This window comes from Lissotriton helveticus, chromosome 1_1, assembly GCF_964261635.1.
Source record: "Lissotriton helveticus chromosome 1_1, aLisHel1.1, whole genome shotgun sequence".
Lineage (NCBI taxonomy): Eukaryota > Metazoa > Chordata > Amphibia > Caudata > Salamandridae > Lissotriton > Lissotriton helveticus.
In genome coordinates this window covers 1,097,225,945-1,097,242,882 of record NC_136057.1, presented here as the reverse complement: position 1 = coordinate 1,097,242,882, position 16,938 = coordinate 1,097,225,945, and the positions used below count along the sequence as shown (strand labels likewise).

The 16,938-nt window shown below is 39.4% G+C and overlaps 1 protein-coding gene across 1 annotated transcript in view; it reads left to right on the top strand.

The window, feature by feature from the left end:
- Positions 1-16,938, top strand: part of TRHDE (thyrotropin releasing hormone degrading enzyme) — a 2,026,389-nt gene that overhangs the window by 1,287,013 nt on the left and 722,438 nt on the right. Inside the window, exon 9 of the mRNA XM_078678167.1 lies at positions 15,216-15,403. Coding sequence (XP_078534293.1) covers positions 15,216-15,403 — 188 coding nt within the window. The remainder of the gene's footprint in view (positions 1-15,215; positions 15,404-16,938) is intronic.

The following is a 16,938-nucleotide window of genomic DNA, read 5'->3' as shown; positions in this document are numbered from 1 at the left end:
TTCCTAGGCATATTCGTGGCCTCTGTAATAATTTGGAATTCAGGAGGGTCATTAAGACCTACCTCTTTCCTGCTCCATAGTCCGTGTCTTTTTTCATCCACTTGTCAGTCTTCCTTGGATTCAGCGCCGGGGCGCCTCTTTGCTGAGGCAGCCGTGGCGCTTTATAAGTCGCAATAACATAACATCACTCATGATGGATCTCCACTGATGAAATACACTTTTGCATCACCATCTGCCCTCCCATTCATTAAAGTTTTAGGGGAGTTCTATACAAAATATTTTCTTTCAATGAGTCTCAGCATTAGATGATTTGCTATAATGTATGAAGCTGTGTTTAGCACAATGCATGGGTTTAAATAAGCATTAGAAAGAAGCATGCTGGAATACCGTTTTATATTCAAATGAATGCAGTCAAAGACAGGGATGGAAACTTCAACGCTATGAGTTTCACTCTTTATTACAGGCCTGTCGATTCCATGTGAAGGGCTGTGCTGCTTCCTTGCACTGCAGGCAAGCTCCCACATAGGCACTACAAGAGGCATCATTTACTTTTCATATGAGTTCAGGAGCTGCAGGACAGAATGTATCTGTGTCAGAAGGGCTTATGGCGATTACAGCAACATTTTTCATTTAACTGTAAGCAGTAGCAGACTAAAACACTGCTGTGCTTGGGTGTGGCCACACCAGAATTAGTACACTTATACACACAGCAGTGAGGTACATACATGATTGCACACCTTAGCATTAGCTGTTCAGAATTATGTATCAGTGTTCACAAATGTCTTGTCGGGGGAAGTGCATGAATGCAAATTGTAATTATAACAAAGTAAAATTCACCAATATGGTGGTTTTACTACCACTTTAAAGTTGGAGCTTGGGGTGGGGCGATGCAAGTTTCCAGGGAGGGTGAGAGTCTCGCTTCTGAAATTTGCTAAACGTCCTCAAAGTCCTACACTTGCAGTTAATTTGTTACTGATGTGTGAAATATCCCCAAACACTCCCATATCTACAGGGGACGTATGGTACTAGAACTCTGCAGGGAAAACACGGCTATGATAAAAAATCTAAGACGCTGCCACCTTATAAATAACTTTACACAGATAGATTTTCAGTAGGCTAAAAATCAGTGAGTTTTTATGGAGGCATGAAATCATGAATCTATATTTCTTCAGGACAGTATGCCTTAGAATGTTTGTGAATTCCGTAGGTGTGACCTACCTACTGACATTTTAAGAGGGACTCTATAAGGAAAAGTATTAAGTAATGTAAATATATATATGGCCCACAAAAAGACTTCTCATCTACCCACTATGCCACCAACAGGAGACACAGATTGGATGTATCTTTAATGCTCATAAGAACAATTGTGGAATAATCTGTCACCATTGAGGTATCCCGCTCTTCCTGTCAATAGGTGTAAGCCTGGAGGGAATTTGCCGCTTCCAATCCTCTCCCCTGTCCATGTATATTTTAATATGTACACAAGCCTTAACCTTTTCTTTGTATAACACTCTATTGCTTTACTGCTAAGCTCACTCTTGATACAAACATTTACATTCAGGAAATTTCAAGGGCTGACACAATATATCATCATCATCAAAAACTTTATTTCAGCTGTCAAAGCCAAAAAAGTACATCAAAGACATAACAAGCATTACACAATATCCTTGGGGTCCCAGGCGGTGAGGATGAGCCCGATTCCTTGCTGCTAACCATGCTGGAGTTCCACCCCCTCACTAGTGGTCGCATGGACAACAAATGGCCGGGAACAGCTTCTGGGTCAGAAACGCTGGAGCTGTAGCTTGGGACGTGATGCCGCCGAGTTCGGTAGCTGCAGAGCTCTGAAATTCGTTTTGTGTGTGTTAGTTCTCGACAAAGAAAAACCACTTAATAGTGCGTAGACGGAGATGGTGGATGCCATCAGGTGCCTCGCTGAGGTAAGGAGGTCATCTTGGGGTTGAGGAGTCTCCCTGGTAGACCAGCCCTGCTCAGTTGCAGACCCCTGAGCCGGGATGTACCCTCTATATATCCCACTTATAACAGCAGTGGAAGGACCTTGTTTTCATATAGACTCTCTATACTGCTACAATGATACCAGTGTTCTCCACAGTGAGACATCTTGGCATATTTATTTAGCAGAATCAGGCTTTTTGTTAAAGGGGCTCTTCAGGGATTAGTATATATAAATAGGACTGAATTTGGGAAAGGACAGCTGCAGAATGGTGTTAAGCATGTATTGCCCTGCCAATCTTTGTACTGTAGGAATGTTCTTATTTATTTAAACATCATAGACCTATGGTTTGAGACACAAGTGAATGCATTGATTGCCATCATTCAGCTCGTGGGGGTAAAAAAGAAATAGAGTAAGCTATATGAATTTGATAATATGAGCCACTTTGTCACAAAAGCATTTTTTTCTAACATGTTAGCACTGTATATTTGTTTCTGTAATATGGAGTAAAATTCACAGAGGGGGTGGAAGCAAAAGCATGTGAGTGGGTGCCAGGTCAAGGAGCCAAAAGTTTGGGAAGGCTGAAGAAGGGAGTTAAGGGCCGTTCCCCTCTTCGGGTGGGGCAAGGGTGGGAGCTTGGAAAGGGAAGGATGGGAAGTGGTAAGTAAGTAAGTAATCACTTTATTGCATGATTAATTAAAACCTTTGCAAACAGATAAAACATACGTTTAAAAAAAAAAAAGACTTCATTGGTAATGCTAGGATTAGTTAAGTGTTGTTAAAAATAACAGTAATTCCATATAATTTCCAGGGAAATAAAAACTGGTGTGCAATACAGCCAAAAAAGAGCATAAGATGGTGTAAAATGCAACATTTTCCGGAATGCTAATTCCTGAGGGCTCCTTTGTAATCCCAGTTCCTTTCAAATTACTGTTAAGGATTTTGATCTTGATAGCGTTTAGGTCTGTAGCAGGCAACAGAGAGTTTGTTGTTGACGGTAGCAGTCTGTAGTTCATCATGTCATTTGCTCACCCAGATCGTTGCGCCCCTTGCCAAGTAATTCCCATATATGTAATCGACTTGTTCCCTGGCCCATGTTGTTAAGCCTGGGATGACACAATAAATAACAAATATATAAATAAAGAATTCGCTATGCTGGCCACCAGCTTAAAGTGGCAGCATGAGAGTGCGTAGGAACCATCATGATAAACAGAATTATGAGAACAATCTCTTATGAACAGTGTTGTAAATTCCTCAGAGACTAGTGGGCCTGAACTGATGACCAGTTTGTTAGAGTAATTCCAAGGATAACTTTGCTTTTACTGCACTCATAAACCGGACAAGGCTACAGGCCAACTGGACGTTGCTTCCCTCGAAGCGAGCCTTTACCGCCTCCCTGCATGATCGTACCTGGCTTTCAATCAGGCGTGGCTTTAATAGCTGTCTTCTGTCGCTTCCAAGCCATTGCAAATGCATAGTAGATGTAATACATCCTCTTTGATGTCTCTGCATAATCTGCAATGGTTTGAAGTGTCTGTGCGTTTCCATGGTAGCAGGTGACACTTTGTGGGTAGAATTCCCAACCTCAGAAGCATGAATCTTTCTTTTGTGATTCTCGAGAAACCTGTTCCTAGATATGGTTGAGGCTTTGCCCTCACGTAGCTCTGAATTACAAACCAACCATGGGCCCTCCTGCTAAGGGCAGCTTTGTCTTCTGCGTGGGATACAATTGTTACTGATTTATTTACCAGGGAAGTGGTGGTATGAAGGTAAAAAGAGAGCAAGATAAGAGTAGGTTGTAAATAGGTGAAGTGCATGAGAAGAAGATGCAGGGAGGTGGTAGTTGTAGAAAGTAGAGATACGAGCCAAGTCCAGTAAACAAATGGTGGTAAGGTGATAACTGTTTCAAACAGTTAACATCTCATCGACTCCTCCATCAGTTTCAGCTATTGAGCCATCTCAAGACCTCTGTAATTCTTTAGCGGATTACTTCACTAGCAAAGTCACCAATATTTATGCAACATTTTCTTCATTAACCCACCCACAAGGCTTGGACCCTCGACCTGTTCCTACACCTGCTGTTGGTTCAACCTTCTCTCTGTTTCATCCCGTCTCAGCTGACACGATCAGTAAATATACAGTAACCATTACTTCAGGCTCCCCGCTAGACCCTTGTCCACCTTCGGTACTTAATCTGCTTAGTGGGATTCTCACTCCACCTCTTACTGATATTTGTAATTCTATGTTTCTTACGGGTGAGGATCCAGAGATATGGAAAAAAACAATAATTAAACCTTTGTTAAAAAAAACTTCTCTGGACCCTCTAGAACTAGCCAGTTACAGACCCATTGCCTGCCTTCCTTTCCCAGCAAAAAATTTCGAATCACTTATGAACCATCAGCTTTTGGAATTTATTGATCAACATCACTTTCTGGACGATACCCAGTTTGGGTTTAGACAAGGCCATGGGACAGAAACGGCACTTATAATGGCGGCTGATGAGATCAGAACCATTCTAGATCATGGTGGGGCGGCGGCCCTCATATTGTTAGATCTTTCCGCCGCCTTTGACACGGTCGATCATTCCACCTTGATCGACCGTGTCTCAACACTGGGGGTCAGCCATCTAGCCAATCGGTGAAATTGGGCACTTTTTACTCGCCCACATCCACGTTGCCGTGCGGAGTGCCCCAGGGATCATCGCTAAGTCTGACACGATTTAACATCTATGTGTCGGACTTGGAGAGGGTCATAAAATCATATGGGCTGAGTTTAACCACCTATGCAGATGACACCCAATTGGTGTTGGCTGTTCATAAGAATGGATTGGCAGTTGCATCGAGATTCCAGGAGGCTATGCTAGCCATAGGGTCCTGGATGTCGATGAACTGCTTAAAATTATACTCGGACAAGACAGAGGGGATGACTTTTGGCAACTTGTCTCCGGTATGGCCGGACAGCTGGTGGCCCACTGACTTTGGCCCCCCGCCAGTACCAGTCGCCAAGGTCAGAAATCTTGGGGTCATATTCGACACCAAATTAACATTTCTCCATCACGTTAATACGGTGATCTCATCCTCCTTTTTCACACTCAGAAAAATCAAAAAAATACTTCCCTATCTACCTCCCGCGGCAGGAAGAACTCTTATAACAACTTTAATATTCTCAAAATTGGACTATTGCAATGCCCTCTTGCTGAATGCCCAGCAGCAGGTATTGGACAAATTGCAATCGGTCCAAAATGCAGCGGCAAGGGTACTACTTTCCATTCCCAAGTATCACTCCGTTTCTGCGGCCATACGTCAACTGCACTGGCTTAGAGTCAGAAGCCGCATAAAATTCAAGGCCCTCTGTATTGCGTATAAGGCCATCCACAACTCGGGTCCACAATTTCTAATAAAGGCCTTCAAGATCTACACCCCGAGCAGGTCTCTTCGCTCGGCATCCAATTACCTTCTTCCTCTCCCTCGCACTAGAACAGTTGCTTGGGGAGATAGACGTTTTCTAGTAGCTACTGCGAGGCTTTGGAATACTCTCCCTTTTACCATCAAGACCAGTCCAACCCTTTTAATTTTCCGTAAACAACTGAAAACTTGGCTCTTTGATCAATGATTCCATTCAGCATTAAACTTGTCAATTGATAATCCTCTGCGCCGAGACACCTTCGGATATTTGTGCGCAATACAAATCTAATAAACATAAACATAAACATAATAGTGGGGGGAAAAATTGGTTATTGCACAAGATGTGTTTAAATTGAAGGAATGATGCAAAGGATAAAGATGATCTCCTGTAGTGCAAATGGGGTTGTAAATGTACGTAAAAGTGGGGCACTGTTAAAATGGTTGTGTTTCTGTTCTCCTGAGATACTATTTCTACAGGAAACGTATTTCAAGTCTAACACTCCCAAACTGTTGTTGCCAAAGAAATATTCACAACCATATTTAACTTCGGCCAATATGGCAGTTCAGGGAGGTGGTATCTTGTTTTCAAATACGTTGGACTGGGGGGTGCAGGAGGTGATACAGGTTGAGGTTTCGCGATGAAGCTGGATTGAGGTTAAAGTTGTTGGTGTCCTTCGCATTTTCTTGCCTTATTATGGGTCAATTTATGACGATATTAAAGCTTTGGAGCAGATTTATGATTTGTGATTTGTTAATTAACATGGAAGGTCCCATATTTATGGGGGAGATTTCAGTTTTATACAAGATCTAGGATTAGATACTTCAAACAAGACTAAACAACAATTAAAACCAAAGACCTCGAAATTGATAACAATTATGAAGGAAGATTTTGCCCTTGTAGATCCATGGCGAGTAGATACTCGGGCCTTTCTCAGTTTACTTGTTAGTCTGCAAGGTTCAAAACAGCTTCAGGACTGGATTTTTTTATTTTGTAGATAAGCGATTAGAAAGAGGAGAGTCAGATATTATTACTAACTCGTTTTCAGATCATTCTATAGTCTCCCTAGTTATAACATTAGGAATGTCACGAAAAAGAAATGCCAGATGGCAATTTGATAAAGCTCTGCTTACGTACCAAATATGGATCAAAGAAATGCGTAATTTTCTACAGTTTTTAAGGATAATATACATACTGCTCCAAGTTTTAAGGTGTGGTAAGCTTTTAAGGCTTCTTTTCAGGGACAGGGTTTCTCTTATAAAACTAGGGCACACAAGCAGAGGGGGCAGAAGATAGATATTTTACAAAACACAGAGGAACGTGTTGAGAATGAACCCAACTGTGTGATCTCACGAGATTATGGTGATAAGACTGTACAACAAGAGGCCACAAAAAAGAGGATTTCTATGGAGAACAAACTCGAGGAGTTGGAAAACCACTCCCGTCGATCTAACCTGAGGATCGTAGGGGTTCCTGAAGGAACGGAAGGATCCGATACAATGCAATGGGTTAACTCTTTTATACAGAAGGCAGTTCTGCCAGACTTTGAAGGAGACTTGACAATAACAAGAGCCCACAGAGTACCGGCTCAGCGCTTTGCGAACTCTCCATTTCCTAGAACTATTCTATTAAATTTTGCGGATTTTAGAATTAAGGAACGTATACTCTCCAATGCATATCAACAACGCCAGTTTTCCGTTTCCGAAACTATAAAATGCAGGATTTTCTCGGATATGACAGCAACTGCGGCTAAAAGAAGGAAAGAGTTTGTAAAGCTGCTGCAGTTATTCAAGGCTAATGGTGCCCAGGCCTCGATTGCACAGCAATCAAAGCTGAAGGTTCTCGTCAAGGGAATTTTTTTTCTATTTACTGATCTAGAAGAGGCACAGACCCTTCTTAATGAAATATCAACAAGGGCCTAGGCACAGTGGTCTGGCTATATATATATTGAATGTTGAATACGAGGAATCCATGTTACAATCCAGAGCTATAATTAGGGGAAAAAAAAAATGAGAGTTTGAAAATATCTAGGCGGGGGTTCTTGGGTTCTTGGGTTCAGGGTCACACCAGGGTCACACCGGGGTGTAACAAGAAGACACCCGAAGTAGAAGAAAGGGAGGGATGTGGGCAGCGTGGACAGGAAGGGGGTCCCGCATCCATGGGGGGGTCCTTGGTGGGGGGGGGGTGAATGCAGCAAAAATATACAAGAGAAGTAGGTTTTCTATTCTTAACATTGGTTGGTACAGTAGAGGTTTAGAACTTCATAGCCTTATCAATGACAACTGACTTATGTAATATCCTGTCCATTAACGCGAATGGGCTGTTAAATAAACAGAAATATGGAGCACTTTTGAAATGGGCAATTGCTTTTAAACCCCATGTGGTCTTCCTCCAGGAGACGCACTTGAAATCAAACTCCCCAAAGTTGTTTCTTCCTAGATATTTTTCCCATGGGTTTTTTTCCTCTGCGGGTGTTGCCCAGAGGGGTGTTGCTATTAATTTTGCAAGAAATTTACCCTAGGAGATTCTACAAATGAAAAGAGACTCTAAAGGGAGATGGCTTTGGGTGGCAGTGAAATTGTTGGGAAAGATATTCAATTTTGTCAACTATTATGGCCCAATTTTTGATGACACCTCGGCCCTGACTGAAATTAGTGAAAAACTAAGGGGTACTGCAGGGCAAATTATAGTAGGAGGTGATTTTAATTATATTCAGGATTTAAAGAAGGACACCTCTAATAAGAACAAGAAACAACTAAAACCAAATACTAAAAGGGTATTAGAGGCTTTTATATCAGAATATCAATTGCGTGACTCCTGGCGCTCCCTAAACCCCAACCTAGAATCTTACACGTGCTATTCTAATAGGTTTCATACAGCCTCTAGAATAGATTTCTTTTTATCCTCAAGATCGCTTCACATCTCTAACACATTGATAGGCTGCAATCCATTTTCAGATCATGGAAGGATTGAGGTTGAATTAATATTAGAGGGCACGACAGGGGAGCGACCCAGGTGGCAGCTGGATCGCACCCTTCTACAGAATATGACTTGGGTTGAGGGTTTCAAAGATTGGATAAGGGAATTTTTTCTAGAAAATAAGGACTCTGCAGAGCCTTTCGCAGTATGAGGAGCATTCAAAGCAGCAGCCCGGGGACAGATTATAGCATTTTCTTGTAATAAAGCTAATGATCGCAAAAGAAAAATATCTGCCCTTCAGTGCGCTGCAGAGAATGAGTATACTTTGAAACTGAACCAAAAACCAAACAACTGGGAACAAGCTAAAGCATTGCTTAGGGACTTCTTCATCTTGGAAGAGATAAATAGCTCAAAAGCCTTCCAACAAAAGCTATATGAAGATAGTCAACTCATGGGTAAGCTGCTGGCAAATTCGATCAGGAAAAAACAAGAGTCTTCCATCATTTTAAAAATCCAAGATCCATCAGGTGGAATAGATACCAGAAGCGAGGGAATTGGGAAAATATTCCTTGATCACTATGAGAGAATTTACTCTACGGATATTCAAGTAGAGTAAACATTGATCAGGGAATATTTTGACAACTTGAATATCCCCAAAATTTCCAAATCCAGATTTAATCAAATAGGCTGTGATATAAGTCATCTGGAAATTCAGAACAGTATAAAAGCCACAGCGGGAGCAAAGGCTTCAGGGATTGATGGATTCCCTATCGAATTCTACAAGGTTTTTTTGAAGAAGTTAGAGGATCCCTTGAAACATTTATTTAATTATATTAGATTAGGTGGTATGATTCCCTCTGAGTTTAAAGAGTCCACAATTATTAGTTTTGTTAAGAAAGGAAAGAACCCGGAAGACGTAAACTCCTATACACCAATTAGTCTATTAAATTCTGACTACAAGGTTTTTATGAAAATTTGGGCTCAAAGATTCGTGTTGGCCGCCCAGGAGGTGATACATCATGATCAAACGGGCTTTATAGCCGGACGCTATATGGCTGCCAACACAGAATATTTATTACAGGCACTAGAATATTTTAATATTAATTCAATTTCTGCATGCATTCTTATGATTGATGCAGAAAAAGCATTTGATTTAGTTAACTGGTCAACGTTATTTTGTTCCTTGAGTTATTTTGGATTCCCCGCTCCTATTATTAATATGTTACAAAATATTTACGAGGGAGCATCAGCCCAGGTGATAATAAATGCCAAACAAGCAGGGAAGATTAAAATAAATCGAGGCACTAGGCAAGGTTGCCCCCTATCCCCCCTGCTATTCACCTTTTTTATCGAACCCCCGGGTAATAAAAATAAGAAATAATGATGCAATATCTTCTCCAATGGTTGGAATGTCGAAGTTAAAACTATTTGCCGACGACATTATCCTCTACATGGCTCCTGATAAAGAAAATATTTTACATCTTATGAAAGAGCTTAAGGAATATGAGAAGATAGGGGGCTACAAAATTAACGAAAAGAAAACAGAAGTTCTTATTTTAAATTCGAATTTAGACTTCCTTCCGCCAGATCTTCAGTCTCAAGCAGAAAAGGGGGACCCAATAAGGTATCTAGGGATTTATGTGACCAGAGACTACCAAGAACTTTTTCAATTGAATTATATAAAAACAAGGGATAAAATCAAGAGCCTTTTAGAACAATGGGATATACTCCCCTTATCATTGATTGGCAGAGTGGCTTTGATAAAGATGAATATATTACCTCTGCTTTTATTTTTGTTTAGTAATATCCCAATTAAAGTTAATTTGGCCTTTTTTAATGAATTAGATTCCATGATAAGAAGATTCATTTGGAACAAAAAGGCCAATAGAGTCAAACTCGCGGTAATACAACTTCCGGTTAACCAAGGCGGACTTGCTCTTCCCCATTTTTATACATATTACGAGGCAGCTTTTTTCGATATAATGGCGGGATTATTAAAGGCTAGGCAGACAAGAGACAATTTTTTTTTAAATAGAATGCTTGAGGAATCGGGTTCTCAAATTTTTATTTTCTTAAAAACTGCAAAACTTCCAAAAAGAACACGATATAAGACACTCGTGGGGTATTCATCAAGATTACGGCTTCTATTTGAAAAGCATGGCTCAGATGGATCTATTTATTTAAAACTTTCAGAATGTGTTAAAATGGGTCTTAGGATTTCTTCAAGTCATCTGACAGAATGGGAATCGGCCGGATTCTGTGAAATAAGGCATCTTCTCTTTCAAAATTCGATAATCAGTTGGCAAACGGTTAGAGATAGATCACATCCGAGGCGGCTCATGTTTTTTCAATACTTGCAATTGAGTTATTTTATAAGAAAAGTTGTAGGAAGTTTCGATACAACACCCAATGCTTTGTTATCAGCGTTATATGGGGAGAAACATAAGGGTATAGGATTTTGGTTTAAAAAGCTACCCCCCCCTTCTGGAACATCTAATATAATAAGCAAACATTTGGAGAAAATAAGTCTCACATTGCAGTGTGTATTGTCAGACAAAGATTGGGAGACACTTTGTTATTTAGGAAACAGGGCACTCCGAGCAGCTAATTATAAAAGAATGTCTTTTCTTTGTCGCTGGTTAGCATATTATACCCCGCAAGCCCTACAAAGAATGTTCCCTGAACACGAGAATAAATGTTTTAGATGTAAAGCCAGGGGACAGGGTGGGTGGCATCATATTTTCTTCTCATGTCGAAAGCTAGAACCCTTCTGGAGGGAGATTTTCGCAGATTTGGAGATGGCAACTGGGAAAATTCTTCTTCCAGAAGTGGAAGTGGCCCTTTTTGGCATTAGTAAGGACAGGAACATGTTCAATGAATCAGAAGAACTGTTTATTTTTGTTTCTACTGCCGTGGCACGGTCCCTGATTCTGCAAAATTGGAAATCCACGGCATGTCCTTGCCATGTTAAGTGGGTCAATAAAATGAGAAGAACATATAATCTTGAGAAAGCCTATGCAGGTAGAGTGGGTGCGGTTGCAAGATTTGAAAGGAATTGGAAATATTTTAACCAGCTTGAACTATTAAAAGGAAAGTGACTGTTATATTTTAGCTATCTGTAAGTTGGTATGACATCTACATCTGAGGAAAGATTAGTATCCATCTGCCATGCTATATCAAATTGCTAAGCATTTTTATTATGAAAGTTTTTTTTTTTGTATGTTATCGTATTTTTAATATTATGAAATGTATTATTATCTGTGTTATTAGACATTTGCACTTCATTGCACTAGTCACTTTATATAGGTCTAAAAAATGTTTGCACATAATAATATTAGTAATTTTAAGCGTCGGTCTTTCTACTCTTTGCTTAAGCACTTTATGAACGGTATAGTATTATTATTGTGTTACTATACATAGTCACATTATATAGGCTATATTTTGCACATAATGGTACCCTCTAGCGCTGGTCCTTCTTCTCTTGCATTAGCACTTTATGAACGACATAATAATACTATTCTTGATGCTGCCCAACCAACAGCTGTTTATATGTTGGGTTATCTAATATGTTTTGGAGTTATTATTTTGAGTATGGTAATGATAATGATATTTCTTTCTTTATATTATTATTGTATTATATTAATAGGTTTAAATTTTGAAGTATAATACTGGTTATTTTCTTGTTATTGCTGTGGCATTCTATTGTCTAGGGTTGTCTATTGGATTTTGCAATTTTCTGGGTTAATGTATGTCTAATTATGAAGAATTTAATGTGCCAATGTATGTTTCTTACCTACGGCTTGTAATAAAAAAAAAAAAAGACTATACAACAAGAATTGGTGAGTGTGAAAGAGCAACTAAGAATTATTTTTTATTCTAGAAGATATTACAGGGAGTAAGGCATACCAACAGAAAAGATATAAAGAAAGCCAGCACATAGGCTAATATTTAGCATGGGATACTGAAACGCAGAAGACCCTAGTACTGGAATTGGTGGAAGATAAAGGCAGGATAGCAGAAATATTTCTTCTCCATTTTTAACAAATTTCTGCTGAAGTACGGGTAATAGACCTACAGGATTTAGTAAGTTACTTCGGCATATTGCAGTTACCACAAACCACTAGGGACAATATAGAAGCTCTAAATAGGCCAATTGAGCCGATAGAACTGACTGAAACATTAAAACGTATGGCTAGTGCAAAGGCTAGCGAGAATGATGGTATTCCTGTTGAGGTATATAAGGGGTTTTTGGCTGATCTTTCCCCATTATTAACATTTCTGTTTAACCAAATTTTTGTAGAGATCCTATCTCCAAATAATTTGAGTGAGTCAGGTGTGATTAGTATTGTAAAAAAAGACGAAGATCCCAGTGACCCCAATCCATATCGCCCAATAAGCTTATTAAATTCAGATTACAAGCTATTTATGAAAAGGTGGGGGAATAGGATTGCTCCTACTGCACAACAAGTGGTCCATGCTGACCAAACAGGATTTTTGCCAGGGTCATCAATGGCTGCCAACACCAAATCTTTGACCCAGGCTATTGATTACTTTTCAGTCAACAGGGAAAAGGCTGTAATCCTAATGATGGACGTAGAAAAAGCGTTTGACCTTGTTGACTGGCAGACTCTGTTTTTTATTTTAGGAGAGTTTGGATTTCCATCTCAATTGATAGCGATGTTAAAGGAAGTATACAAAGGGGCTGAAGCAAAGACAATGATTAATGCGTAACAGGTTCAAAAGGTTGAGATTAGGTGTGGCATCAGTCAGGGAGGTCCATTATCCCCACTTCTGTTCTCTCTCTTTATTGAGCCACTGGCAGACAAACTCTGTTCTAATCCATCAATTTAAGACCCCATAACAGGAATGGCAAAAATTTAACTTTTTTCTTATGACATAATCTTACATCCTAAGGCTGAAAGGGCAAAGATACAGGTAGTGCTGGAGGAAATCCAGGCCTTTACAGGCCTAGGTGGTTATAAAGTCAGTGTGTCCAAAACAGATTTGCTTCTGTTTAACTCTATGGATGCCCAGTTGCCAGCAGGGTTACATACTCTATCACAACAGCCCATAAGATACTTAGGGCTAGATGTAACAAAGGATTTCACAAAGTTATTCTATTGAAACTATGGCAATACCCTTACAAAGGTAAAAGGTCTATAAGAGAGGTGGAAGCTATTACCCATGTCATTAGTCGGTCAAGTTTCATTAGTTACAATGTCGATACTCTCCTTGTTTGTATTTTTGTTTTTGAACCTTCCTCTGAGAGTGCCAAACTCATATTTTAGGTAATTAGACAAAGTTATGTGTGAGTTTATATAGTCAAGAAAACAAGCTTGGGTAAAACTCTCCACCCTTCAGAGCAGGGCGGTCTACCATTACCAGACTTTCCAACATATTATCAGGCCTCTTTAGTTAGTCAGCTGATACAATTAGCAGCAACATCATCTAAATATTCTAATTTTATTCTAAACCATATGTTAAGAGAAGGTGCAATTAATTTACCACTTTTTCTTCGGTCAACAAATTACCGAAAAAATCAAGATATAAGGCCATAGCAACAATAGTATCACACAGCCAGCTATTTTGTAAAGCATATAATGTACCGGTATGTCATGCACTTACTCCTTTCCAAGACTGTCGGATTTGGGATTTACAGCTTTCACAAGGGGTCTTGCAGTCTTGGAGGCATCTAGGTTTTTTGAAGCTGGAGGACTTTTATAAACCTACCAACTTGATAATTTGGCACTCAATACTACAGCAAGAGCCACAATCCAGCTCTATGGTTAAGTATTAACCAAATAACCAGTTTCCTTACAAATGACTACATGTTGATTAATGAAACGGCAAGTACAATTATAAGGTGGATAAACAACAAGAAATTGAATGGAATCGGAAACTGGTACCGTTTGTTACGCCAGAGTGCTACTAGTAAATGTATTGAGGAGCTACTTCCAAAACTTCTGCAGGTTAAATATTAAAGAATGCCAACTGTTGAGTGAGATTGGTCACAAAGCCTTGAGCGCAGCAAATTTTAAAAGAATGACTTATCTATCTAGATGGTTGGCATACTATATGCCTCATATACTTCATAAAATGCTCCCATCAACTCTGGATCAATGTTTTAGATGCAAGATGAATGTTTCATATATTTCTTGCATGCCCTAGCCGACAGCACTTTTCTCAGTAGCTTTTTAAGATTATTAGTCATTGCATGTCAATGGCTATCCTTCTATCAACGATGTTGGTCTTATTTGGCTTCTCGCATATGGGGCTCCAGCTAACAAAACATCGGCAATATTTTATTTGTATTGCATTAGCTGTAGCCTGGTCCTTGATCTGCAAAATTGAACATCATTAAAGGTGCCAATAATAGGTTAGTGGCTTATTAAGTTGGCTCAGATCTATCAGTTTTAGGAGGCATATGGAAAAATAATAGGGGCACATTGCAGATTTAAGGCTACGTGGACAGACTACTCATCCATTTACTTCTCAATGTAAGATACAGATCATTATGTAAGGTAGATGATCGAGGTATGTATTGTAGTGTACAGTAAACTGCTGCTCTCAGGGAAAACGTTTTTTTAAATGTATATATAGAAAAGAAAAGTTCATTGATGCTGCTATTATGTGGAACTGATGTTTAGGGTATTTGGATTTGAATGAATTAGACGATTATATTTTGAGAATAGTTTTTTCCTGCTGTATACATGAATTTTTATTAGTAATGTATAAAATATTTGTATTGACTGTCTCTTTGTCTTGCTCAAATAAAAAATATATAAAAAAATGCATGACACAATATATCATAACAAGAAGTACATTCAATAAATGTCAGTGAATGATTGTGCAATTCAAAATATGCTGTGATATGAGTGCCTTCAGAGGGTTGTGCAATATTTTGCGTATATTTATATCTTTCTTTCCACATTGCTATTTCAAGGCATTAAGGAAGGAAGGAAAATCTGTAAACATCCGAAAAGTGATGGACCAGTGGACCATGCAGATGGGTTATCCAGTTATTACGATCATCAGGAATGAAACTGCAGACGGCATCATAGGAATCACACAGGAACACTTCATTTATGGCATTGGTGCCAAAACCAGGGATTCTGAACTTAAAAATAACAGGTACTTGGAAGGGCGGGGAGGATCTTCATTGTAATTACTATTGTTTAATGAACGTTTGGATTTTCTTTTAAACTATTTCAAAATGTCCGTCTCTGATTTAGTACTCTCCATGTTCTTCAAAGTTAACCTTGTATATAGAAAGAAAATCTCCATGCAACATGAATAATACCTTTATAACTTTTTCAATATAACACTTCTGCCATTCTAAAACTTGCAAATAATTTATTTTAGTATTAACCAGTTCAATATTGCTCAATATGCCTACCACAGAAGGATTGAAGACTGCAATTGCCTTACTATGATTGAAAGTCAAGGTCGCCTAATCACCGCATGTTTCAGTAGTAAACACTAACACATTGAACCACCCTGCCACCATTTTGAAACTAGTTGTGTGAAGTGAAAATGTAACTCTGTTCCACAATGGATAATTTCCCAATGCCTGTAGGAGTTGGCCCAGACTATTACTCGGATGGAGCGAAATTACTGTATGGACATTCACAGACTTATGCGATTATACCGGATGGAATTACCCCCCTGTAATAATAGATCTGGTGTGGGAAGATCTATTATTACAGGGGGGTAATTCCATCCGGTATAATCGCATAAGTCTTTGGCTTCAGCAAGAACCAAGCTATTTTCCCCATTTTTTTCCTGACTGTGGGAGCAAGCAATGCCCCCTGCCATAACTGATATTTCCCTTCCCTCCCGTTCTCCAGACAGCTTACTCTCTCCATCACCACAACACAAAGATACACTTATTGAATGCCTGTCAAATTACTGCCGTTACCCATTAATGCCTCTCTCCTATTACAGCTATCTAAAAGCCTTCTCACTTTAGATTTTCATTATTAATATACTCCTCCTCCAGGCACCACAGTACCTTTAGGTACATTGTAGCACATCCTCTTACTGCAACGACCCTATTCTATTTACAGCCAGTAAAGAGCCTCAATTTGACATGCCTTATAGATATGTTGGTTGTTATGGTCTGCATAAAAATTGTGTTTCTCTTCAGTGGTAACAAATGTACTACTTATTCAATTATCAGCAGACATCATTGCATCAGAGCTGGACCTCTAACAGAATGGATTTTATTATATAAACGGTGCACTGCCCTTTTAGGGGTCAGTGGAGCACTCCATTCACAAATGTACTGGAACAAAGGCTGTTCAACATGCAGCTCTGCTGATGCTAATGAATCCACCCTACAGAAATGGATTGCCAATCACACTTCAGCTGATTCCCTGGCCAAGTTAATCAGGTATGGGGCTCAGGCTAACTTAAGAGATCGGACATATGGTACTCAGTACTATGCTCTCAGAGTAGGAGTAGGGATAGGTAGAAATATATATATATATATATATATATATATATATATATATATATATATATGTATATATATATATATATATATGGATTCCAAGCTAGGCTGGCCTGGATTGGAAGACAATGTCCTTCCGCTGCTAAATCACTCTATAAAGCAGGGACTGGTGCCCGTGAACTTTAAGGAGGCAAGGGTGGTTCCGCTACTTAAG